Below are 27,138 nucleotides of genomic sequence, written 5' to 3'. Positions count from 1 at the left end.
AATAGAGCCACAGAAACAATTCCCAATAAACTGATACAAATTAAAAGCATAATTTATTATTACAGTATAATAAAACCACAATTCAAACATTATAAATTATACAAACACTGAATTTAAAAGCATTATTTTTATAACCAGTAAACCAGGAAGAAAATAAAAAGGAAATAAAATAGTTTCTTGAAATCAATGAAGTATGGAAGCATAGCCCATGAAATTCTGTGAGGTATGACAGCAGATGAAATGGGGAATTTACATGCCTACATAAAACCAGAAAATATTCAGAAAATCCAAATGGTAACACTGACAGACACAGATCAGACATAAAGCAAACAAGCTACGAAGCACAAACCATAGGGAGAGATATGGAAAATTAAAATATGGGCTCACTCTTCTAAACCACTATTAAAAGAAGTCTCTCTTTTTAATGAGCTATCTACACAGGTATTATCTATGGTATTAGACTTATAACATTTAGGATGCTAGCAAATACAGTTTTAAATAATATTATTGCCTTACCAATTTCTATTTTCTTTCAGTTGCAAATTTTTGTTTCGCTAAATATTGAAAGCTATAAAAGCTATAAAAGATTGACTTAACACTAAACTTCATTAACAGATAGCACTGGAATACATACTTTAAAATAGTACATATTTTATATGACAAATACTATTAGTATTTCTGATTTTTTTATTTTAAGTCATCTTTATTGATGGCCAGACAAAGACCGGAATTTAACCTCCAAAAGGTATCTTCATGCCCAACTTCAGGAATATAGTTTTGAGAGAAAACCAACAAAGATACATCAACATTAGAAGAGGGTCAGAATAACCTTGAAATGTGTTTCTTGGAAGAGCATGGTCGTTATTTTAGACATACTTTATAAGTTGTTTTATTTAATACATCTAAATGATGGTAAAGGCCATGGATATCATAAATGTGTTATGAGGGCTGCCATGACTATTGGGAGAGGAAAAGATAGGACTGAGAATTGTCTAAACAAACACAAAATGGAGTCAGAACTGCTCTCTTTTTCTGATAGAGTTGGGTTCAGTGTATTCTCAGTCCTCTTCCCTATACTTTGTTGCTTTAAAGAAAATCTGACTTGTCACTTTTTAAACAGATCATTTTCTTGGTTTTTTTCTTTCTTTCTTTCTTTTTTCTTTCTTTCTTTCTTTCTTTTCTTTTGGACTGTAATTCAATGTCCATTTCCTTCCGCTTTACTTAAAAAAGTGATATATCTGAAAATTTATAATAAAATGTCAGGCCTATTTTCATCTGGTAAAAAGGCTAATATTTCAGTGGTTATCATTATTCTGAAGTTTAATACATTGATAAATTTGTATGAAATATAATTATGTGAGAAAGTAAAGATTCAGCATTGTTAACCTTTAACTTTTAAACCTTTATCTGTAAAATACGTAGATAAACTAAGTAACCTAATATCTTCAAAGAAAAAAAAGATAATATTGCTGCACCGGATAAACAGTGTTAGAATTTAATTGAATAGTCCTGCCAGTCATATCCAGAGATCATATCCAATGTTTTTAAGAGCCCTATTCTCTTTTTTTCTTTTCTGAGTTTACAAATAATCGGTAAATAGTCAAGCAGCATTTTACAGCAAGGAAAGCCATGGCTGCCACACAGGCCAGTAGGAATCCAATCACATCCAGAGAGTGGTACTGGTACCAGGTGAGGTTGTGTGCAAGTGGCCTCAGGTGCTTGGCCCCTTTGTGGCGCATGACAAACTCAATCCAGAAGATGGCTCTGTCCAGGGGTTTCATGGGCTGGTCATGGTGAATGGTTGACAGCCACATTGCGTTCTCTTTATAACTAAAAGAAATACGATGAAAAATAATTTAGAGAACAAATTAAAACCATGCATGTATGTTTTTCTCACAGGTAGTAAAGACGATAACACTAAACGTAGAAGGAAAATAAACTATTTTTTATCACGTCTTAGTATTCAGGCCAAAGCCTGTGCACAAAATGATGAATACAGATGAAAAATATAGAAAAGCCCCAGTATTTGTAAGCAACAGACTTGACCACTAAAGCCCTAAATATAATTAAAAAATAAGCAGAATGGGCCTGTCATTTGGAAGTTAAGCTAGAGTTATCTGGTAACTAATCATTAGTTTGCCAGGTGTGTAAAGTTCATGTTAGTGTCAGACTTTAGAGACAGGAAGTAAATCTCTGTCTACTTATCACTGTGGTACCTTGTGGGCAAAGTCATGGGGACTGGGACTGCTTTGGACTTTGTGTTGATCATTTATCATCAGCAATTGATTATTACTATCTTTGTGGACAGCTGTTTTTCCCTGCCCTTTATACACCTCTTTGATAATTTGATTCCACTGGTAAATTATTATTATCTCGGAGAAATGTTTTTTCCTTTTTCAGCTGAGGACGTGGCTAATCCAGCCTGAATAACGTGTGCTATAGCATTACACGGTGGAATGGCAACAGAGGTAACATCCTTCCCTGATTTTATAAGCATCATAGTGAGAGGATTTTTTTCTCATGTGAGAGTGGTATCTTAATGAGTTTTATAACATAATGCATTATTTTTTCAAATCAAAGAAAACAAAGTATATTTCAGGAAGCCATGGTTTAAATAACCAATATCTCCTAAAATCATAAAACTATTGTTTATAAATGTATGCATTTTATCACCTCTGTACAAAGTGTTTTATTTTTATTTAATTTCAGCAAAGAAGAGGAAAAATATAAAAAATATTTCTGATGAGAAGAGAGATTACATAATACAATTAATATTAATATATGTCCGAAAATTTGAAAGGTGAGCTTTCCTACTTTGGATAGCTTATGTTTTAACTAAGTGTTTTCCAAGTTATAATTTTGAGGGGAACATTTTATCATTATTATCCAAGTAAGGCAAACAATCCCTGAAACCTAAAAATATGTGCACATTGAAAAGTAGCATCATCTCTCTCCCGCTGGTGTTAAAGGGGTGAAATCTAAAACCCTAATTGTTTGCCATTTATCAGTATTGGAAGTAAATATTTGCCCCAAACCTAGGGAGTATTAATTACTATTAAAATGAGAGTTTGATTGTGTCTGGTTCATTAAAAACATAATTCATTATAGGAGAATTTTTAAAAAGCAAAGAATTATATGCAAAATGAAGTTTTGTTAGCATTTGTTTCACTAAAATAAGGTTTTAAAAATATGCAATTATCCTAAAGAAAGTGTTATTTACTTTAAATATTCACAATTCACTTATCTATTTTTACGATTTATTTTATTGAATGATTTTGAATATTTTGCATATATTAATGTTTTGTTCATTATGTGATGCCTACTATGCATGGAGACAAGAAGAGGGTATCTAATATTCTGTAAACGGGACTATATAAGGCTCTGAGGACCCATCGGGGTCCTGGAGACTGAGACCAGGTCCTCTGGAAAAAATGGAATTCCCTTAATAACCAAGACATATCTCAAATTTTGAGTTATTACATGATTTTCTCTACTGATGTCTAATGCTAAAAACATAGATATGATAAAATGATTCATATTTACATTTTATATTAATGTCTCTCATCATCAGTATCTTCCTACTTCTTCTTGTAATATACGCCTACTCAATTTTAGTGATTATTTGCATTGTACTTATGAATTATTTGAAAATTTTGTAATGTACTTCAAATTCTGGAAATTTTTTCCCACTGGAAAAAAAAAACTAAGAGGAAAATTGTTCAAGGGTGGTAGTACACATTTATAATCTTAGCCCTCTGAAAGACGAAACAAGAAAATTGAAATTTTAAAATCATATCTCATCTCTATACATAATCAGATCCACCTAGGCAAAAAACCAGCAAACAACACAAATAATGTCCACTGTGATAATATATTGATTTACCTTTGCCATTATTTTTTGTCTTTAACTGCCCTTTTGTCATTCAACAAGTAGGTAAGAAATAATTAATGTATAAATGAATAGCTAACTAAATAAAATGAGATAAAGACACAGATCACTGGTAAAGGACATGCCTATCGTGCAAAATCACATTCAAAGTTAGGACAAATAAGTCAGTAAATATGTAAGTAAATATGGAAAAGGTTATACTCACAAAGGGTTGTTAATGACTGCCTTCAGTGCATTGCGCAAATCTGAGCTGGACATAGTAGTGAATTCCAACCCAACAGCAGCACCTTTGGCTCTCATATGAGCAATGTTATCACGTTGTTCCCCAAATAAAGGGATGCCAACCATGGGGATCCCATGATGAATTGCCTCATAGACACCATTGGCTCCACCATGAGTTACAAAAGCTTTAGTTTTTGGATGACCTAGCATCAGATGAAATACAGTAAATACCATTAGAAAGCGTAGGAAGGAAGCACAGAAAGTAGAAGGACTTTCTGTAAATCTTGTCTTGCTTCTGCATTTAAATTGCTTTTGTAGCAACAAGCACCTAAGTTTACATACAACACAATGAAGCATACCAGCCATTGCAGGTGGCCAGTGACTTGAAAAACAAAAACCTGCATGCCAATTGAAAACTCAGAAATCATTTAGCAGATAGAAGAAAAATACTGTGATAAAAGTCCAAAGTACGTGTCAGAACACGTACTTTTAAAGAAACAGTGGATCCACTCCGTCTGGCACAACAGTGTTTAAGGAAATAAGGGGCACATGTGAGTCACAGGAAGTATGTAATCACTTCATGATAAAGACTGTCAATTTTTAACCGTTTATAAAAGAGTAATATTAAAACTAAATGAAGAATACTTCTTAATGGTATTTGAGAAATCTTTACTTCATTCAGAAAAGTAAGTGTGATATGATAACTAAAGAAAAAGAGTTAAACTCTAGTAATTATAGAAAATTCTCTTGGAGTATTAGATACAACTAAAGTATATACTTTAATTATGGTCAGGAATATTACTATAATAGTAAGAAATGTATACGCTATTCACATTAAAACAAAAAATTTACATATTGATTTTCCTTTGAATTTTCTATGACAAAACTCAGTTGCTTCCTGATGTGCTGTCTATCTATGAGATTGTCATTCACTCATCATTCCAGTGTTCTGGTCTTACCAAGGAGGTCATTCTGGGGGATCCACTCATACACACGAGTATTGGGTCCTAAATTTTTTGGTTTCTTGCCTTCAAATCTCCATAGAACCTGTGAGTTGTAAGACAGTGCTGGATTACAGAAACCAAGTTTATAAATGTAGTTTATAAATTTAGAGACTAAATAACTGAATCCCTTCCGTAGGACTGATGAGAAAACCAAAGAAGAGAAACTGAGTAGTGAGAATTATTAAAAAAAAAAAAACTGTAACAAACAGTATATTTCCTATGCTTGTTTTCATATTCATTCAAGTTTAATGTAATCATAATTCCCCAAACATAAGTTAGACAAATGAAATACTTAATGTTTGTGGTTATATTTAAGATATTATTTTGTCATAAAAATTCTCTTGTAACAAAGAGTAACATACCACTAGTTTGAGTATATTTATTACATTAGTTAAGATGAAGAATCTAGATTTACAAGAGATGTCTAAACTTATTGTTACATTGAAAACTTTCAAGACATGTTAATGCTGTTGTATTAGTGCAGCTATTAAGTAAAATTTACCTCTTCCCTGAAATAATGTTAGCATGCACAGAGTCCTCAGACAGTCTTCAAGAAGAAAGAGCAAGTGACTTAGAAGAATATTTTTATTCTTTGTACTCCTGCCAGCATTATTTCCAGAGCACTGTAGTTTCACACTTCTAAACTAGTTAATGCAGTTTACAGTGTAATAATACTAAATTTCTACAATTAGATCTTCTAAGACTTTATAGGCTCAGTACACAATAGGCTCCACATTTGACCTCACCTTTTGTGGAATTTGTGCAAGGGCTGATGCAATTGCCATGGCCTTTTCTTCTGTCATGTTGCTGACCATTGACCCTAGAGAAAATACCACAACACCATGTTCTCCAGAACTCTGGACAAAGTCTTCTATTTCCTTTGAAGACAGAATTTGTTTCAGCATCAAATAACAATGGCAGGGAAAGTACTATGGAGAAAATGCTATGAGAATATTTTGATTAAAAATCTAATATTAATAGAAATTAATAGAGGTATAATGAAAGGTAAAATACAGATAGCACAAAACTTTCCTTCTTACATAGTTCTTAAATCAGTGTTACAAAGGACTGTAGGTAGAACAATTCTAATGTTGTATAAATAAAAATATTTAAGTTATTTAATTTAAATTCTTGCTTAGCTTATTTAGTGTTATCAGAGATTCTTAAGATTTTTAAGACATTATATGCACATATATAAGTTATATGATAACTTGTAAAGTTGTAAATAGTTAGGATATTTGCAGTGTTTACATCACAATAACTTATTCACATAGTGACTGTGAATTCTGATTAGCTGGTATGGATGTACGATAACATGCTGTATAGTGATAGAGATGCCCATTGTTATGACCCATCACTCAACTTTCTAGATTTGAATTTTGCTTGAGAAAAGGAAAGCACTCGCTGAGCATTTGAAAAGCTCTGAGTAACAACTATTTGTGGAGAAGGCAGAAATATTTAACAAAAAATTTGACTGCACAATACTTTACATGGAACCAAATCTTGATTATGAAACATAGCAGTATTTTATTAATTATTGTTATATTCTGTGACTCATTGCTTTGTCTTCTTTCCCCACTTTTTCTCAATGATAATAATACTGTAATTTTCCCTTTATTGGAACTGAGAAATACTCCAGGTAACAGAATATTTCCTGTAACAACTAATATAATATTGAGTCAATCTATGGACTTTGAAAAATTATTATGGATAGCCTTATGAATTTAAATTGAAGAGTAGTATTTGGTTTTGTTCAATAAAAGGCTATAATACTATTAGCAGGAAGAATTCTTTTATAAATTAAATTTAGTGATTGTCTTTACTGAAAATAATAAGAATTACTAGGTTTTCACATACCATGCGTATTTTTCTCTGTGGTCATTTTATGACTTAGCTGTGATGTCAAGAGAAACACTACTCAAAAAAGCTTTAGTGCAATGGTTCTCAACTTGTGAGTTGTGACTTGTTTCTGGCCTGATAATATCAGAAAACACATATTTTAGGAACTGAGATACCACTCCTCAATCCAATTCCAGGCAGGTCAACCCACATGCAGGTATGCTCACAAATAAGTACTCAGAACAGTATTAAAGGGTCTTTCTCAGGAGGGTTGAGAATCACTCTGTTCTGAAGGCTTGGCTTAGACCTTAAAAATATACATCAGTAATATAAATCTTTCAACTTGTATCCTAAGGAGCAAAACTAAGATCTCAGTGATGAATGCTTTAAATTGCTGAGTGTAAGTAGGAAATACTTGTTTTTCACAAAGTGTTACTGAAACCATTTGTTGCATTGTGGAATGTATCTTCATTTGAGCCAAAATACTGGTGAAGTACTTTCTGTCTCCATCTTACTGTCTAGATGTAGCCAATTACTTTTAAACAAATCTGTAAGGTAGTGTTCTATGATTTTATTTGAAAATATGACAATATTGTGGATAACTTTTTCTACTGAACAAGACACTTAAAGTGTCTTCAAATATATTAGATAATTACTGTCAAATAAGTATTCTATTTTGAAGATAAATTGTTTCCCACAGGATCAGTCTGAAGGATTTGGTTCTAGATAACTGCAATTTTTTTTAAAATTTCTGAAAACTTTAAGAGGAAACCTAAATATAAGAAATATGTAATTGGAAATATGCATCTCTTGGGTGCTGTATATTGCTCAACCCCAACTTTACTTGCTGCGTTCTATAGAATGAGTAGCTTCTGCCATATACTTCAACTGTCATCTAACACAGTCCCAGAGTCAATAGACTCTGAGATGTTCAGTGATTCCAGCTTCTCTTAACATTGTAATCTTTCCTTTAAAACCAGTTTCCGTAATAAAGATTTTGTTAAGTGATAAATCTTTTCTTTCCTAAGGAGCTTTATGATGGGGGTGGTTGGCAGAAGCCATGGTACACTGTGTATTCACACTTCAGACCCTTATGTTGGGGTGTCCTAACTACTTTAGTTTTTTAATGATGAGTGAAGCTTTCCAGAATGATGAATTGAACTGACTTGATATTGCTGATTCTTCTGTATATTTCCAAGATCTCTGTTGTTCCCTAACTGTAGAAATGCAGAAACATGTGACCCTATAACAATTTATTTTTTTCATTTGTAGGGCTCAAATACCTCACTTCATATATCCTTTTTACTGAAAGAACTGAAATAATGAAGTCGAACAATTTCCATTGAAAATAAAATAGGATGAAACCAACTAAAAACAAAAAAGGCACTTATTTACCTTGGGCAAGGGTTTGCTAGGTTTGCAGTGATGTCCGCCAATAAAATCAACATTTGGTAAGATTGGGCGAGGAAACTCCAAATCCCAGTAGGACCTAGTAAGCCACATTTCTGCTTTCTTCATCATTTCAGCTAATGTAGTAGGTCTTCCTAAACAGAGAAAATGAGGTGGTCAGGGAAGGGAAGGAAAATGGAGGGAAGAGAAATGGAGGGAAGGGAAGGGAAGGGAAGGGAAGGGAAGGGAAGGGAAGGGAAGGGAAGGGAAACAGAGGGAAGAGAAGGGAAGAGAAAGGAAGGGAAGGGAAGGGAAGGAAAGGAAAGGGAAGGGAAGGGGGAAGGGAAGGGAAGGGAAGGGATGAAAAGGGAAGGGAAGGGAAGAGAAGGGAAGAGAAGGGAAATGGAGGGAAGGGAAATGGAGAGAAGGGAAGGGAAGGGAAGGGGGAAGGGAAGGGAAGGGAAGGGAAGGGAAGGGAAGGGAAACAGAGGGAAGAGAAGGGAAGAGAAAGGAAGGGAAGGGAAGGGAAGGAAAGGAAAGGGAAGGGAAGAGAAAGGAAGGGAAGGGAAGGGATGAAAAGGGAAGGGAAGGGAAGAGAAGGGAAGGGAAGGGAAATGGAGGGAAGGGAAATGGAGGGAAGGGAAGGGAAGGGAAGGGAAGGGAAGGGAAGGGAAGGGAAGGGAAGGGAAGGGAAGGGAAGGGAAAAATGATGGCAAGGTTGTCTTCAGAATATACTAAGTTTTCCTGAAAAGTGTTAAAATAATTTGTGCTCAATTATGTAGAAAATGTGCATTTATAAACAAAATATTTATTCAAGTCAAACATAATTTATGTGTGTAATTTACATGTGACTTATGCTATAAGTTTATTTATGTGTTGTAGGAAAACTCAAAAGAAATTCGATGTCTCTAGCTACCTCAGTAAGGAGCCTTCATAGACTCCTTAAGATAAGCCTCCACAGAATTGAGTTAGCACTTCCTTCCTCCTTAAAGATTTGAATGCATTAGGTAAATATATAAACAAATACTCACACTCCAGACAAAATAAAACTACCACAGCCATAGACACAACTTGCCCCAGCAAATCTCACCCTATTTCTGAAACATAAGCAGCAGCTCCTTGATTTTCAAAGTGATTTCTGAATTTGATGCCTGTGTGAATTCATTATACCCAGTACTACCTGTACTTTATAGTAAGAACTTACTGGTTCTTAATATACTCCTACTTTTATGTCAAGAACTTAATAGTATTTACATATTATATAAAAATTAGCCATAACACCTAGAAAATATACAGAAATTATGAGCATAAAAATTTATATTCACCATTAATAGGGCTTACCTCTTTTAAATAGAAAAACTTGAACTTAAACAAATGGCAAGGAAATTCATGAATAGCCATACTTCAGAAGATTTGACTTATTATAATAGTTACAAACAAAGGAACTTGTAAAGAAATACAGAGTCATTAGAAACCTCAATTAAATTTTTCAAGTCTGTGTTTAAACACACTATCACAGAGTAAATCCTTCAGGACATATATGAAATTCTTAAATAAAGAAAATTGTCTACATAAGATCATCATTAGACTAATTTATATCACTCTCTGTTCTACATGTGCTAAGCATATTTCCTTTATACATGAGAAATACTGAGTAAAATGAATAGCTAATGGCTTATGGCAACCCCACAAGTTTCACTTGTTGATTACATGACCTCCTTAGTCATTTATGTACTAAGTGATTCTAGCTGATCAATGATACCCGAGTGCCCACTTTTTGTAAAACCATAGTATTACAAATCATTTATTAAATGCACCTGTAAAAGATAAATGCATCTTATTTTAGATGCATATAAGAATAGATAAATGTAATAAAATTTAGCCTCCCCCATTCAGAGATAAAAAAGTTAACTTACTCAAAATTTCAGTGTAAAACAGACTCCATTTCTTCTCAGTAAATGGCTCAAACCAAAAGTCAAAATAAAGCATGCATATCATGTTTTCGACCCTCTCCATGAATGTCATTTGACCACTTAATCCTGACATAATAATAGGTACATAGGAAGGAGGGAAGATAAGACCCCCACTATTCTTTTCTATTGCATAGCCAGGAAAATAGCGAATGCTATACACAAAGGGTATTTGGAGTATTTCAGCTATCAGCTCACCACACGGACCATGTGGATCTGAAAGAAGGACATCAAACTTTGATTCTTGTAGCTTTGTCATAAGAGGCTTGTTCAAAACAGCTTCTTTACAAAGATTTAGCCACAGATCAGAATATTGCCTATACACTTCATCAAGTGATGGAAAATATCTCAAGCATGTATCTCGTGGTACTTCATTCATCCAGCCAATGACCCACTGTGTATAAAAAATTTCGAGATCATCTTTATTAATAGATGTAGTAAATGTTTCAAATTTAAGATCAGGTGACTTTTGGGGATCAAGAAAAATGGAAGCTGAAGGTCTCAGAACTGTCACTTCATGACCCCTCTGTGCAAGTTCATCCAGTATTATCTTTAGATTCATCCAGTGACTGAATTCCATTGGCCATACCAACACCTTCCCACAATTCTCAGGTATAAAGTAGCAACTCATCTGCAGGAGCAGCAGAACAGACATCCACTTCACAGGCATCCTTTGAAACCCCAAGACTCCTGTTAATGTAGCCTTCTCCTTTATTATAACCTGTCGATATATATATCTTTGTGTTTAATCTGAGTGAAAATTAAGCTGTAAGTTAAAATATAACTTGGGTTGAGCAATGTTGACATATTAAATTATTAGGCATAGCATATTGACTGAATTTATACATTAAGTTAGTTAATGTATACATTGGTGTGTTTAATGTATATTTTGTGATGAAGTGTGTTCACTTAGTACTGTGTGGGTAACATCCTATCTGAGAAGATACAGCACAGACAAACACATGTATCTGTTCACCCAGAAGAGCAATCCTTGAGAGATCACAGTGAGGATAGTACCAAAGTCCAACTTGCTAAAGCAATGCATTCATGAGAGGTTTTCAGAGCTGGAAATCATTAAAAGAAGCAAATATACTGGCAATATTGGTCCTCCAAATGAAACAAAAGAACAGTCTCAGGTCAAAGCAGTAAATTAGGAAGAAAAAGAGTTTCTGTGTTAGAATATGAATAATTTGAAACAAAAAGGTAAATCTGAAAAAGTTAAAAGAACCACGTACATATTGAAATTAAACATGCAAATATTGATAATATGGATGATACAGGAGAAAATTAAAAATTATCAAAAATAATTATTCACAGTTACTTCTGGAAATATTCTTTTATAAAATGATAGAGATATTCTGACAAAGACATTCAGAATATTCTATATATTACATTGAAATTACCATCTACTTCTTGCTATTATCATGATGTCAAAGTCCAAAACAAAGGTTTCTGATATCAGCATGAATAAATTATTAACCTATTACGTAAAGTTCTTTTAGAGTAAGATAATAATTCTCAGAAGATATCTAAGACTATATCACATGAGGAAATATATTTAAATTCTCCAAAAGACAAAGTTAAAACAATATACCCAGAAAAACAATGCTTTAGAATTCAAGGAGAGATGGATGTTTCTGAAACAAGAAATATTAAAGACCTATTACCATCAGGGCAGTTATAAAACATATTATATAGGAATTCTATACTAAAGGCAAATTACACAAAATAAAATCATAAAAATAATGTAAGAAAAAGCTTAATAGTAGAGTAAAACCAAAAAGAAAGTGGAAAAGAGCAAGAAATTTTCCCACAGAGAAAACAAACAACTCACCAATACTGAAAAAAAGAAAAGGAACAAACATATACAAGACAATAAAAAATGGACAACATAACAGATTTATGTACTTATTTATATACAGATAACCACACTGTGGATAATGAATAAATTCTTCAGTGATTTTTTTTTGTTATGTGTAATGGAGTTAAAGTGTAAAACAAGGAGTGAATGTGTAAGTAAAATAAAAATGACATAAATAGTACGCGAGGAAATCTGTGAATGATCTGCTCTTCTGACTGATGGTGTGACCATTGGTAATTTACTAATTTTCTAGAATGGACTGTACAATGAATAACATTTTTTTCTAGTACTTTTTCCAATAAGAGTCTGCATCCCTGAATTATATCTAAAGATATCTAATTATTTCATTGAATGCCACCACCCATTTTTGCAGTATTTGTGAATCAATTCAATCCTATAATTTCAAATTTTTTCTATTTTTCCTAATTTACATCATGCCTCTACTAACTGTTTTAAATGTCATTTATCACACTAGTTATTTTTAAATAATTAAAATTCTTTGTTAATCTGACATTAATTGATTCATTTCTTTCCTAGGGATTATGTGCCACTATTATCATGACCCACAATTTTTTTTGTTTTTCCAGTTTATTTATTTTTTATTAAAAATTGCCATCTCCTCCCCTCCTCCTCCCCCTTCCCTCCCCTCCCCTCCACCCATACCCCCTCTCCCTCCCTCTCCAGGCCAAAGAGCCATCAGGGTTCTCTACACTATGTTGAGTCCAAGGTCCTCCCAACTCCTTCCAGGTCCAGGAAGGTGAGCAACCAAACTGACAAGGCTCACACAGAGCCCATCCTTGTCGTAGAGACAGGACAGAACTAACAGGAGATCACCAAGTCCAGTTGGAATGGGACTGATGGAACATCCGACCAAATCGGAATCTCTGAAAGTGGCTGATGGTGGAGGCTGACCGAGAAGCCAAGGACAAGGGCAATGGGCTTGGTCTCTATGACCCACAATTTTAAATTAACAATACTAAAAAGACCATTTCTGCAACTGCAAGAAAAGTGATGAATAGAAAAACTTCAGGAGAACTCTATATACATATACACATATACATAATATATACCTATATGAACATCTATCTATCTATCTATCTATCTATCTATCTATCTATCTGAGACTTGTCACTTCAATCCATTATATATTTTATTTTACTCTCAGCTGATTAAGGTAAATTTTCATAATAACCAAGATACAAAGCTTACTTCTTCTGTATCATACATACATAAGTATAAAGAATGGTAATGTTTAAAAAAAATGGCCCACCAACACTTACTCTAATAAACATTTATTTAGTTACTTCAGAAACAAAATTCAAGCCTTGCTGATATAATTTTTAATTATCTATTGGGACATAGATAATTAGATAAGTGAATGACCACTGGTGTGACTGAACATCCAATGTCTAAAGGTGAGCGTCTCAGAATTTCTGTCTGTTCTTTGTTCAGGTTCATCATTTTAAGGCAACTTAATGCTTCTTGCTTGTGTTAGTCTTACCATGAAGGTATCTACTTAGTACTAGGTTAGTTGTTAGTATTAGGATACCAAAAACATTTAGGATGTTAATAGATGAAACTTTTGAAATATAATTTTTATTTTCTTCTCAGTTTTATGACTTCCAGTTAAAACACATGATTAAATTCTTTGTCACAGATAAATGGTATGAGTTTTTTTTCTTGCATGAAGTACAAGGCAAAAGATCAACTTTGATTATGACATCAGTTAATTACCAGAAGGAGGTTTATAAACAAAAAAGATGGTGAAATTTTCCTCACAACATTTAAAATATATTTATTGTCTTAGGTTGTGGGATGTTTGTACACTGTGTGAGGATGGATTGCTGTGATTGGTGCAATAAGAAGTTGAATGGCCAATAGCTAGACAGAAGACAGAAGTGGGACCCTAGGAAGAGGAGGACTCTGGGAAGAAGAAAGGCAGATTTGTCAGGAGATTCTGAAGAAATCGGATATACAGTAGAGAGCAGACGTAACTGAGTCTCAATGACAAAATGTGGATTAATAGAAACAGGTTAATTTAAGTTATAAGAACTAGTAGGGAAAAAGCCCAAGCTAAGACCAAGCTTTTAAGTCTCTTTGCTGTTATTTGCAGGCTGGAGGTCTCAATGAGAAAGTATTGGTATAGGCTTAGCATAAAATGTGTACAACATTTTGTTTTGAAAAATATATTAATAAGGTTAAGAGGCATTAATGTATTCTTATTTGAGAATAAACTGACTTTACAAATTTTTATTTCAAATATATTTTTTAAATTGAGAGACATATATAAAAACACTTTCTATTTCCTAAACAAAGTTATAATTGTGATTAGTAAAAATCATTTCAAATGTTTTATGCCTATCCCTTTAGTCAGGGCATATTCAGTAAATCTCTACTTCCTTACCCTGTTATTTTCCATTTACTAGAAGCTGAGCAGTCCATCCTAATTCCTACTTCTTTGATTCTTCCTGTTTTTTACTTCTATAAAATCCCATTTGCCATGTCTCAACCTGTAGGGTTGAGTTCAGTAGGAGGAAATGTCTCCCTCCTACTTCTATAGTTTGAATAAATTCTGTCTTGCCAACATGCAAAGAGATCATGCCCTTCTTTCTTTTGATAGACTTTGGCAGTCAATTTTAGCAAAATGATAGTGCTTCTGACAAAGCTCTATCAAACCTTAGGCTTCTTTCTCTTATACTTTAAACAGGCTGATGGTTAAGTGAATATTATTAATTTTAGAACTGCAGCATTCATAAGTCAGCACTAAATTATTTAAGGAAACTATACTAAAATTGCTTAGTTATTAATGTTTATGTAAAAGGAAATTATATAAGTATATCAAACATTCCAAAGTCTTCTACAGAAAAACCAGAGGATTATCTTGCCACAACTGATACACAGAGCTGGGTGCAATAAAATCCTCTGTTTTATCACACACAACCTTAGATCATAGACCAGATCTCAAAGAGCTCACAAGTAGATGATTCATATTAGTGGTTATTGCTGAGTCATCAATAATGTATCTCTTGGTGTCACATTAAGGAAAGAAAGAAAAGCACATTCCCTTGGAGTCATTTAACCAAGAGGGAGTCCAGATTTAAATAATTTTTTCACACTCCCTGTGTCTTAAGTCCTTTGTTGCATGAGTCTGAATCTGTGCCTACCTGAAGGCTGTCTGCCTCTGTGCTGTCTGTGTGTCCTTGTTGAACACCGCATGGAAAGGAATGGAATACTTCACAGAAACTTTTTATACAGTTTTACAAGGGATTAAGTCACTGGCTCCAACTAATCTCAACTGGTCAGACAGAAAGCAGTACTATAAACATCACTGTTTATCAACCAACATCTGCACATGGTTGCTTTCAATCTTTATGGTGGGTTTTAGGAAGTTGCTTTCAACTTCTGTATTTGCTGCTTCCAGAAAATGATATGCATGCATTGTCTGGATTAGGGGAATGAAATAGTATGTAATTTAAGATTATAATTAAACCTTAGCTAGGATTGTAAAAGTTGATTACATGGGAAATCCAAGGCAAATAAGGCTGATTGTTACATTGTCTTTTGAAAGTCAGGTTGAATGAACAGTTTGAGCACAGGGCAGGCTCAAATCTTACGTCTTAAGTGACCTCATGGTGTATTATTAACTTTGACTGTGAGGTCGAGCAAAAGTTCCAGTCACTCAACATAAGAGATATTTTCAGAATATTACATTGCTGCAACCTCTGCTCATTCTCTTTCTTTCTTTCTCCCCAACATATTTATAAACAAATGAGCAGCATATAGCCACACTGGTGCTTATCTAGCATATCACCATAGAACCTTCATCTGACGTTGGATGGAGATAGAGACAGAGACCCACATTGGAGCACTGGGCTGAGCTCCCAAGGTCCTAATGAGGAGCAGAAGGAGAGAGAACATGAGAAAGGAAATCAGGACTGCGAGGGGTGCGTTCACCCACTGAGACGGTGGGACAGATCTAATGGGAGATCACCAAGGCCAGTTGGAATGGACTGATGGAGCATGTGAACAAACCGGACTCTTTGAATGTGATTGACAGTGGAGGCTGACTGAGAAGCCAAGGACAATGGCACTGGACTTTGATTCTACTGCATGGACAGGCTCTGTGGGAGCCTTGTCAGTTTGGATGCTCACCTTCCTGGACCTGGGGGGGAATTGGGAGGACCTTGGACTTCCCATAGTGTAGTGCACCCTGACTGCTCTTTGGCCTGGAGAGGGAGGGAGTGGGGATGTGGGTGGAGGGAAGGGGAAGGAAGTGGGAGGAGGGGAGGAGATGAAAATTTTTAATAAAATAAAATAAAAAATAAAAAAAGAATTTTTAAATAAAATCTTTTCTCATTTTACAAAGCTATGCCAGTTTCTACTCCCACCTCTCCTCCTTCCCTACCACCCTTTCTCCCATCCTCTTTATCTACTCCTCAGAAAGGGAAAGACTTCCCATGGGGAGTCAAAAAGTCTGACAGTTCACTTTGAGGCAAGACCAAGGCCCTAAGCAGCATTTTGTTATGGCAAGAAAAGCAATGGCTGCCACACAGGCAAGCATGAATTCACGCACATCCAGAGAGTAGTAATGGTACCAGGTGAGGCTGTGTGCTTGGTCCTTCGTTCATGATAAACTCAATCCAGAAGATGGCTCTGTGTAGTGACTTCATTGTCTGCATAAGGTAGTAACTTATAATCATACTGCATTCTATTCATACATAAAATGAAACAGATGTCATTATGATTATTTTTATAGATAATAAAGAGGACTTACATGAAAAGTGGAAAGAAAGTGTTTTATCCAGTGCTAATTATGGAGGTCTCAACTAGAACACAAAGCATAGAAACACAAAAAAAAATCATAGAAAATAATAATTATTTCTAAGCTACAGTTTGGACCTGTAAAACCTCTCAAACTAAACAATCAAAATGTGGTGTTAGACAATTGTATTCTGTCAATTATATTTTAAATAAATGCTTATTGGTTAGTAGCAAGGCAGGAAGTACAGGTGGGACAACCAGACAGGAAGTAGAGGCAGATCAAAGAGAACAGAAGTATTCTGGGAAGAAAGAAGCTTTTTCTGCAGTTGTGAACCCGCCACAGAAGAAGCAAGATGAGACTGACTTGCTGAAAAAGGTACCAAGCCATGTGACTATCATAGACAAGGATAATGGGCTAATAAAATTTATAAGAGCTAATGAGAAGCCTGAGCTAATGGGCCAATCAGTTTATAGTAAATGTAGACCTCTGTGTGCTTTTTTTGGGACTTAATGATCACGGGAACCAGGCAGGACAGAAACTCAGACAACAAAAATGAAAATGCATGCGGTATCTTTCATTTGGGGACAATAAAACTTGAGTTAGCTGGTAATCAATTATTAATAGGCCAGTTATGCAAAGTTCACAATTCAGAGATAGGAGAAAAACCCCTGTCAAGTTCCCAGTGTGGTGCTTATGAGGGCATAGATGAAAATGAGTTGGAACTGACTAGGAATTTGTACTGACCTCTTACCACTGATTAATTTTTATATCTACAAATGTGCATGCCTTTATTATTTACCATAAGAGAGACTGACTATGACCTACTGCTTAACAATAACTGTCAATCATTATTGAACAATTTTTTAAGAAGCAAAGAAAAATGAATTGACTCAATATGAGTCAAGCTTCCATTCATAGCCAGACACTTTGTAAGGAACAAAAACAAGTAAAAGCAAAATACAAACAATAAAACCACCAAAGGTTTCTTGTGGTGCTCTGTCATACTCTCATTTAACTCTGCCCTCATTTTTGCTTTCACTCTTCTGTTTATTATTATTATTATTATTATTGTAAGAACTAAACAATCAAGATCACATAGTCATATATGCCATTTGCTATACCATGAGTCAGAAGATTTTTCATTTTCGTGGCCTAGGATCAGAATAAATGACTAGAGACAGAAAGTTCTCTGACAGGTAGACAGGTGGGGATGGGGTCACAGATAGATAAGAAAGGTGCTGAACCGTTTGGTTGCTTAGTTACCTCCTGACCTTAGACAAAAGCTTTCTCTTTTATCAATTGGGCCCTGCCACCTAGGGACTGTTCCAGGCTCTTCAGTTAAATTCAAATGCCTTGTCTCCATATGTTTACCCAAAGCTGTTTAGCCTATCCATTTCCCTACCTTTGATTCAACTGGCCAATCCTAAATTGGGTAAAAGGGAAAAATCCTGGCCTCCAAGTACATTTAAAAGTCCCAGTCCTTCAGGAAAGGATGGATTTTTTTATTTCTTGAGTCCTACAAAGTGTCTTTGTCTCTATCTTTCAGTCAGTCTGTCTGTCTCTGTCATCTCTCTGCACTCTTTTTCACAGCTAATAAAATCATTTTTTTTTTGTCTCCTGATTCTGCTGATGTGTCCGGGTTTTCCCTTATGCTTCTCATTATGATCCAGTTTTTTCTCCTGCCTTAAAATTATTATCTGACGGAGAAAAGAAACCTATCCAGACTCCTAGACAACAAGAATGTCAAGAAATACACAAGAAAGTACGAAACAGAGGTACATGGTAGGCTGCAACCTCGACAAGCCAGCCATAGCTTCCACAGTCACCTCAACATAAGCTGCAGCAGTCTAGGAAGAGGAACATCCGACAAAGTGCATCCATTCAGACTGCCTATTCGTCGGCAGTGCACGTTCTTTCTTTTTCATTTTTTTAATTAAATTATATACTTTTACAAATTTTCATCTCCTCCCCTCCTCCCATTTCCCTTCCCCTCCCCTATGCCCCTCCCCCTCCTTCTCCAGTCCAAGGAGCAGTCAGGGTTCCCTGCCCTGTGGGAAGTCCAAGTTTCTCCCCCATCCATCCAGGTCTAGGAAGGTGAGGATCCAAACAGACTAGGCTCCCACAAAGCCAGTACATACAGTAGAATCAAAACCCAGTGCCATTGTCAGCCCTCCTCGTCAGCCACGTTCAGAGAGCAGTGCTCCATCTGTCCCAGTCCAGTTGGCCTTGGTGAGTTCCCATTAGATCAGTCCCATTGTTTTGGTGAATGGGCACACTCCTCACGTTCCTGACTTCCTTGCTCATGTTCTCCCTCCTTCTGCTCCTCATTTGGACCTTGGGAGCTCAGTCCAGTGCTCCAATGTGGTTCTCTGTCTCTATCTCCATCCAAAGTCAGATGAAGGTTCTATGGTGATATGCAAGATAATCATCAGTGTAACTATAGTAAAGGACCAGTTCACTCCCCCCCTCAGCTGCTCAAGGAGCAAGCTGAGGACATCTCCTTGGACACCTGGGAACCCCTCTAGAATTCAATCTCTTGTCTACCTTCAACTGGCTCCCTTAATTAAGATATATACTTCCCTGATTCCATATCTACTCTTCCTCCATCCCAAGTGTGCCATTTCCCCCAAGCTCTCCCCATCCTCCCCTTCTCATTTCTCTTTCCCCATCTCCCCTTACTCCCATTCTACCCCCACCCCCAAGCTCTCAATTTTTGCCTGGCAATCTTGTCTACTTCCAATATCCAGGAGGATAACTACATGTTTTTCTTTGGGTTCACATTCCTATCTAGCTTCTCTAGTATCATAAAATATAGGCTCAGTTCTATGGCTAGAATCCACTTATGGGTGCTTACATACCATATTCATCTTTTTGGGTCTGGGTTACCTCACTCAGAATAGTGTTTTCTATTTCCATTCATTTGCATGTAAGATTCAAGATATCATTGTTTTTTACCACTGAGTAGTACTCTAATGAGTATATATTCCACACTTTCGTTATCCATTCTTCCATTGAGGGGCATCTAGGTTGTTTCCAGGATATGGCTATTACAAATAATGCTGAACAAATGCTTTTGTAGTACGATAGGTCATTTCTTGGGTATATTCCCAATAGTGGTATTGCTGGACCCTGGGGTAGGTTGATTCTGAATTTCCTGAGAAACCGCCACACTGCTTTCCAAAGTGGTTGCACAAGTTTGCATTCCCATCAGCAATGGATGAGTGTTCCCCTAACTCCACATCCCCTCCAGCAAAGGTTATCATTGGTGTTTTTTATTTCAGCCATTCTGACAGGTGTAAGATGGTATCTCAAAGTTGTTTTGATTTGCATTTCCCTGATCACTAAGGAGGTTGATCATGACCTTAAGTGTCTTTTGGCCATTTGAACTTCTTCAGTTGAGAATTCCCTGTTCAGATCAGTACCCCATTTTTAATTGGGTTAATTAGCATTTTAAATGAAGAAAGTGTGGAATATATACATATTAGATTACTACTCGGTGGTAAAAAACAATGACATCTTGAATTTTGCATGCAAATGGATGGAAATAGAAAACACCATCCTGAATGAGGTAACCCAGGCCCAAAAAGATGAACATGGGATGTACTCACTCATAATTGGTTTCTAGCCATAAATAAAGGACATCGAACCTATAATTCGTAAAAAATCCTAGAAAACCTATATAAGAAGGTGAACCCAAAGAAAAACATATAGTTATCCTCCTGGATATTGGAAGTAGACAAGATTGACGGACAAAAAATGGGAACATGGGGGTGGGGTGGGATGGGGGATAAGGGGATGGGGAGAGAAATGTGTGAAGTGGAGGATGGGAAGAGCTTGGGGGAATAGGATGGTTGGGATATAGGAGGGGTGGATATGGGAACAAGGAATTATATATCTTAATTAAGGGAGCCATTCTAAGGTTGGCAGAGACTTGACTCTACAGGGGTTCCCAGGTGTCCAGGAAGACGCCCCCAGCTAGTTCCTTGGGCAGCTGAGGAGAGGGTGCCAGAAATGTCCAGATCCTATTGCCATACTCATGAATATCTTGCATATCACCATAGAACCTTCACCTGGCATTGGATGGAGAAAATGACAGAGCCCCACATAGGAGCACCGGACTGAGCTCCCAAGGTCCTGATGAGGAGCAAAAGGAGGGAGATCATGAGCAAGGAAGCCAGGACCGCGAGGAGTGCTTTTACCCATTGAGACGGTGGGACAGATCTAACGGGAGACCACCAAGTCCAGTTGGAATGGGACTGATGGAACAGGGGACCAAACCGGACTCTCTGAATGTGGCTGACGGTGGAGGAGGACTGAGAAACCAAGGACAACGGCGATGAGCATGAACTCTACAGCATGGACGGGCTCACTGTGAGCCTTGTCAGTTTGGTTGCTCACCTTCCTGGACTTAGGGGGAGCTGGGAGGACCTTGGGCTTAACATAGTGAAGGGAACCCTGAAGGCTCTTTGTCTTGGAGAGGGGTGGAGTGGGGGTATGGGTGGAAGGGAGGGGAGGGAAGGGGGAGGAGGAGGGGAGGAGATGGAAATTTTTAATAAAAAAATTAGAAAAAATAAATAAAAAAATAGAAAAAGAAAAAAATAAAAAATAAATAAATAAAAAGTCTAGTTTCTTGAGCTCTTTATATATTTTGGAGATCAGACCTTTGTCTGTTGCAGGGTTGGTGAACATCTTCTCCCAATCAGTAGGTTGCCTTTTTGTCTTATTGACATTGTCCTTTGCTTTACAGAGCTTCTCAGTTTCAGGAGGTCCCATTTATTCAATGTTGCCCTTATTGTCTGTGCTACTGGGGTTATAGGTAGGAAATGGTCTCCTGTGCCTATATGTTGTAGACTCTTTCCCACTTTCTCTTCTATCAGGTCCAGAGTATTCAGATACATACAGAATAAAGAAGGAATATTAAGAGCTGCAACGGAAAAAGGTCAAGTATCTTATAAAGGTAAACCTATCAGACTTACACCTGACTTCTCTATGGAATCCATGAAAGTCATAAGGTCCTGGATAGATGTACTCCAGAAACAAGGAGACCATGGCTGCAAGCCCAGACTACTATACCCAGCCAAGCTTTCATTCACTATAAATGGAGAAAACAAAATATTCCAGGATAAAAACAAATTTAAACAATACATAGCACAAATTCAGCCTTACAGAAAGTAATAGAAGGAAAAAAATCACAAACCAAGGATTCCAACGATGCCCACAAAAACTCAGACATCTAGCAACCCTTCACCAGCACGACTCAAAGAAGGGAAACACACAAACTCTACTACCAAAAAAATGACGACTGGAGTTAACAACCACTGGTCATTAATATCACTTAAATCAATGGACTCAATTCATCTATAAAAAGGCACAGGCTAAGAGATTGGATACGAAAACAGAATCCAGCATTCTGCTGTTTACAAGAAACACACCTCACCCACAAAGACAGACATCTACTCAGAGTAAAGAGTTGGGAAAAGGTTTATCAAGCAAACGGACCTAAGAAACAAGCGGGTGTAGCCATACTAATTTCTAACAAAGTTGACTTCAAACTAAAATCAATCAGAAGAGATGGAGAGGGATATTTTATACTCATAACAGGAAAAATTCATCAGGATGAACTCTCAATCCTGAATATCTATGCCTCTAATATAAAAGTACCCACTTACATAAAAGAAACATTACTAGAACTCAAGGCAGCCATCAAACCACACACACTAATAGTAGGAGACTTCAACACTCCTCTCTCACAAATAGACAGGTCAATTAGACAAAAATCTAACAGAGAAATAAGAGAATTAATGGAGGTTAAGAATCAAATGGACTTAACAGACATCTATAGAACATAACACCCAGATAGGAAAGATTATACCTTCTCTGCAACTCATGGAACCTTCTTAAAAATTGGCCACACACTCAGTAACAAAGCAAACTTCCACAGATACAAAAAATACTAGTTACCACCTGTGTCTTATCAGATCACCATGGATTAAAATTAGAATTCAAGAACAATGCTACCCCCAGAAAGCCTACAAACTCATGAAAACTGAACAGTCAACTACTGAACCACCCCTGGGTCAGGGAAGAAATAAAGAAAGAAATAAGTATTCCTTAAATTCAATGAAAATAAAGACACAACATACCCAAACCTGTGGGACACTATGAAAGCAGTGCTAAGAGGAAACTTCATAGATCTAAGTGCCCACATTAAAAAAAAAAAAAAAAAAAACAACGGAGAAAGCTCACATTAGAGAATTAACAGCACAGCTGAAAGTTCTAGAAAAAAAAGAAGAGGAAATAATCAAACTGAGGGCTTAAATCAACAAAATAGAAACACAGAAAACAATCCAAATAATCAATGAAACAAAGAGCTGGTTCTTTGAGAAAGTCAACAAGATTGACAAACCATTATCCAAATTAATCAAAAGGCAGAGGGAAAACATGCAAATTAACAAGATCAGAAATGAAAAGGGGGACATAACAACAGACACTGAGGAAATTCAGAGAATCATTAGGTCTTACTACAATAGCTTATATGCCACAAAGTTGGAAAATGTAAAAGAAATGGACTTGTTTTTAGGTAAGTACCACTTACCAAAATTAAATCAAGACCAGGTGAACAATTTAAACAGACCTATAAGTCGTGAGGAAATAGAAGCTGTCATAAAAAACCTCCCAACCAAAAAAAGCCCAGAACCTGATGGTTTTACTGCAGAATTTTATCAGAAATTCCAAGCTGATACCTTGGCAGTGCATTTTCTTAACTGAGGATTGATTGACTGATATCATTGGGCCCAGCACACAGGGATTTGGCCCACCCCTGAGAAGGTGGTAATAAGTTGTGTAATAAAAAGCTGAGGTGGGAAGAAGAGAAAGAGAGAGGGGTGAAAAACAGGGCACAAGTGATCTGGTGGGGGAAATGGTAAAATAAGAGCTCCAATTAGTGAGGAGGGATAAATACAGAAAAGAAAGGAAGGATAAATGAGAGTCTGGATTTGACCATAATCCTGAATATTGTCAAGGCCACTGAAAGATTACTGAAAGATCAGTAGGAAGTAGTCTAGAGAACTAAGCCCACATTCTGAAAGATGGATAATGGATATTTATTACCATTTGAAGAGGGTTAAGTGCAAGTTGTTATTGGTAATGGTCAATAAAAAAGCTGAACAAATGAGATTAGATTCAGGGATCTTGTACAAAGAAAAGTGGGATATAGAAATGTGCTAATGAAAGGTAAGATAAAAATTGAATTAGGTACAACACTTTGGCAGTTTGGATTCATCCAAAGAGGATAGATAATGAAGTATTTTCTTTGAATTTGTCAAACACTAATGGACTAGGCATTGTTAATGTAATTATTGCCAGTATATATTTGTATATGATTATTGTACTTATTGCATGTGGTTTTTCTTGTATTAGTTATAACCTTTTTATTTTAGACAAGAAGAGGGAAATGTGGTGATATTTTGTTTGTGATCTAAGAAATAAAGCTTGCCTGTAGATCAGAGTACAGAGTTAGCCACTAGTTAGTCATACAGGTCAGGTAGTGGTGGCACACACCTTTAATCCCAGCACTCAGGAGGCAGAAGCATACAGATCTGTGTGAATTCAAGGCTACCCTGGGCTACATGAAATTGATTCAGTCTAAAAGAGAAATAGAGCTAAGCTATGGTGGCTCACACCTTTAATCCCAGCACTAGGGAGGCAAAGACAGGAAGTGATATGGCTGGGTTGAGAACGGAATATAAGGTGGGAAGAGACAGGAGCTCAGGATTCAGTCTGAGGTTTCATAGAGAGGATATCCAGTCTGATTTGTAGAGACAGGATACCCAATTTGGTCTGAGGATTTTGTAGAGGTAAGAGCTAGTTATTGACTGCTCTGCTTCTCTGATATTTCAGATTTTACCCCCTAAAATTTGACTCTGGGTTTTTTATTATTATTAAGACCAATTAAAATTTGCATTACACTGGGCCCTCCCTATCAATCACTAATTAAGAAAATACCTTACAGGCTTGTCTCCAGGTCAATTCCATGGAGGCATTTTCTTAATTGGAGTTCCCTCCTCTCATATGACTGTAACTTGTATCAATTCTATATAAAGCTAGTCAGCACACCTGGAAGTTATATTTATGAGTATGAATCTGAAAAATAACAGAGGGAGCAAGAGTATGTAATTTTACCACCCCTTCTTAAAAGAAAAAAAAAGAGCTTCCTTACCACAAAAGGAACAGGAGCACACAGGAAACCTGCAGAATTCCAGATCTGCAGCTGGCAGACAGAAAGCAATTGATTTGCAAATGGTAAGCATCTGTGCTTATGTAGCTGGACAAATGTCACCTGGCATTGCCTCAAAGCATTGAATGAAGCCAGCTGGAAGGGCCACTGCAAAACTGAGGCTGTGCAAATTATATTGAGAGCAATCAGACTTTTTATACTTTGAAGAGAAACAGAACATTTTGGGAATTGCCAGGATCAATACAATTGCAGTTGTCAGGATACAGAGAAGTTTGCAAGCCCTACAGGGTATACGAGAATAATGCCTAAGCCAACTGTCCTGTCAAGTCTTCATGCTCCCTTTACTGCTAAAGGAACAATACAGAGAAACACAAAGCAGCCTGAACACTTCACTGCTTGAGGGAGTGCATTGGTCTCTCAGGAACTGAAAGGCACATTGTGTCTTAGAAATCATGAACCCGAACATCTTAGGCTGCATGCCTCTCAAGGAGAAAAGTAATCATCAATTTCACCAAGATACAAACCCTGTGATCTATAACAGAGACCTGCCTATAAGATATACTGGTTCAAAGGTACGGATATACTGAGACAAAGGTATGGATGACTCCAAGGAGACAGTGTTTTGCATACACAACAAGAATGCTATGCTTATGAACTCATAGAGAATGTGACAGCATGCTAGACACCTGCTCAGGTTCAGACCAAACAAATTTCCAGCACCAAGGGGAAATTGATTGGTACCTATTGGGAGAGGGAAAATAAGTTTCTGTAACAGTTTCACTGGGTATATCAACTACATGCTGGATCAGGCCTCATATCCAGGAGTAGATGACCAACAGAAGAGTCCGTAGTGTGTGTGTGTGTGTGTGTGTGTGTGTGTGTGTATACATTTTGATTTGATTTTTGCCTCATTGACTCTCTCTCTCTCTCTCTCTCTCTCTCTCTCTCTCTCTCTCTCTCTCTCTCTCTCTCTCTCTCTCTCTCTCTGTATGTGTGTGTCCTTCCTTCCTTGCTTCCTTGCTTCCTTCCTTCCTTCCTTCCTTCCTTCCTTCCTTCCTTCCTTCCTTCCATCCTTCCTTTCTTTCTTTCTTTTCAGCTATTTTGAGACAGGGTTTCTCTGTAGCTTTGGTGCCTGTCTTGGAACTGGCTCAGGCTGACCTCAAAATCATGGAGATTCTCCTGCCTCTGCCTCTAAAATTCTGGGATTAAAGGTGTGCTCAGCCACTGCCTGGCTCTTTCTTTCTTTCCTTCTTCCTTTCATCTTTCATTTTTATCTTTCAATTTTAATGTTTTGTTTTTCTTTATATATAGGTATATATAGTTTTTATTGTGCTATACATTTTTCTGCACGCTCCCTTTCTTCCCTCTTCCCTTCTCCCCTTCCAATGATCCCCATGCTCCCAATTTACTCAGGAAATCTTGTTTTTTTCCTCCTTCCTATGTAGATTCATATATGTCTCTCTTAGGGTCCTCTTTGTTGCCTAGGTTCACTGGGGTTGTGGATTGTAGGATGGTTTTTCCTTGCTTTATGTCTAAAAGCCACTTTGAGTGAGTACATATTTTATTTATATTTCTGGGTTTGGGTTATTTCACTCAGTATGTTTTTTTTTCTAGATCCACCCCAAGGACCAACAATTCATACCACTTTTGGGTATATATCCAAAGTATGCTTAATGATCCTTAATGATACAAGGACATGTGCTCAACTATGTTCATAGAAGCATTATTTATAATAGCCAGAACCTGGAAACAACCTAGATGCCCCTCAAATAAAGAGGATAAAGAAAATGTGATACAATTACACAATGGAGTATTGCTCAGTGGCAAAAAATGACATTTTAAAATATACTTTTGAGAGAGAAAGAAAATGAATTTGCTTGGGCAGTGAGATTGCAAGGATATGGGAGGAATTGGGGAAGGAAAATGTGATCAAAATATTTTACATAAAACATTATTTTAAGTAAAA

At 36.4% G+C, this 27,138-nt stretch overlaps 1 protein-coding gene across 4 annotated transcripts; it reads right to left on the bottom strand.

Annotated features, from left to right (window-relative positions):
• Positions 1-34: 34 nt before the first annotated feature.
• LOC119807749 (UDP-glucuronosyltransferase 2B17-like) lies at positions 35-25,274 on the bottom strand. 4 transcript variants are annotated; one of them, XM_038319868.1, is made up of 7 exons: positions 10,260-11,010; positions 8,350-8,498; positions 5,862-5,993; positions 5,071-5,158; positions 4,095-4,314; positions 1,584-1,830; positions 35-1,159 (listed from the first exon to the last, which is right to left on the bottom strand). In XM_038319868.1, exons 1-7 carry the CDS (start codon positions 10,981-10,983, stop codon positions 1,106-1,108), a joined length of 1,614 nt encoding a protein of 537 aa, XP_038175796.1. In that variant the 5' UTR covers positions 10,984-11,010; the 3' UTR covers positions 35-1,105. The 4 variants fall into 4 exon arrangements, with proteins under 4 accessions (XP_038175796.1, XP_038175824.1, XP_038175812.1 ...); XM_038319896.1 differs by lacking the exon at positions 10,260-11,010 and adding an exon at positions 25,155-25,274 and having other exon boundaries at positions 35-1,830; XM_038319884.1 differs by having other exon boundaries at positions 35-1,830; positions 8,350-8,494; positions 10,256-11,010.
• Positions 25,275-27,138: the final 1,864 nt, after the last annotated feature.

This window comes from Arvicola amphibius, chromosome 1, assembly GCF_903992535.2.
Source record: "Arvicola amphibius chromosome 1, mArvAmp1.2, whole genome shotgun sequence".
In the NCBI taxonomy this organism is placed as follows: domain Eukaryota; kingdom Metazoa; phylum Chordata; class Mammalia; order Rodentia; family Cricetidae; genus Arvicola; species Arvicola amphibius.
The sequence above is the reverse complement of the archived record's forward strand: the minus strand, read 5'-3'. Positions and strand labels throughout refer to the sequence as shown.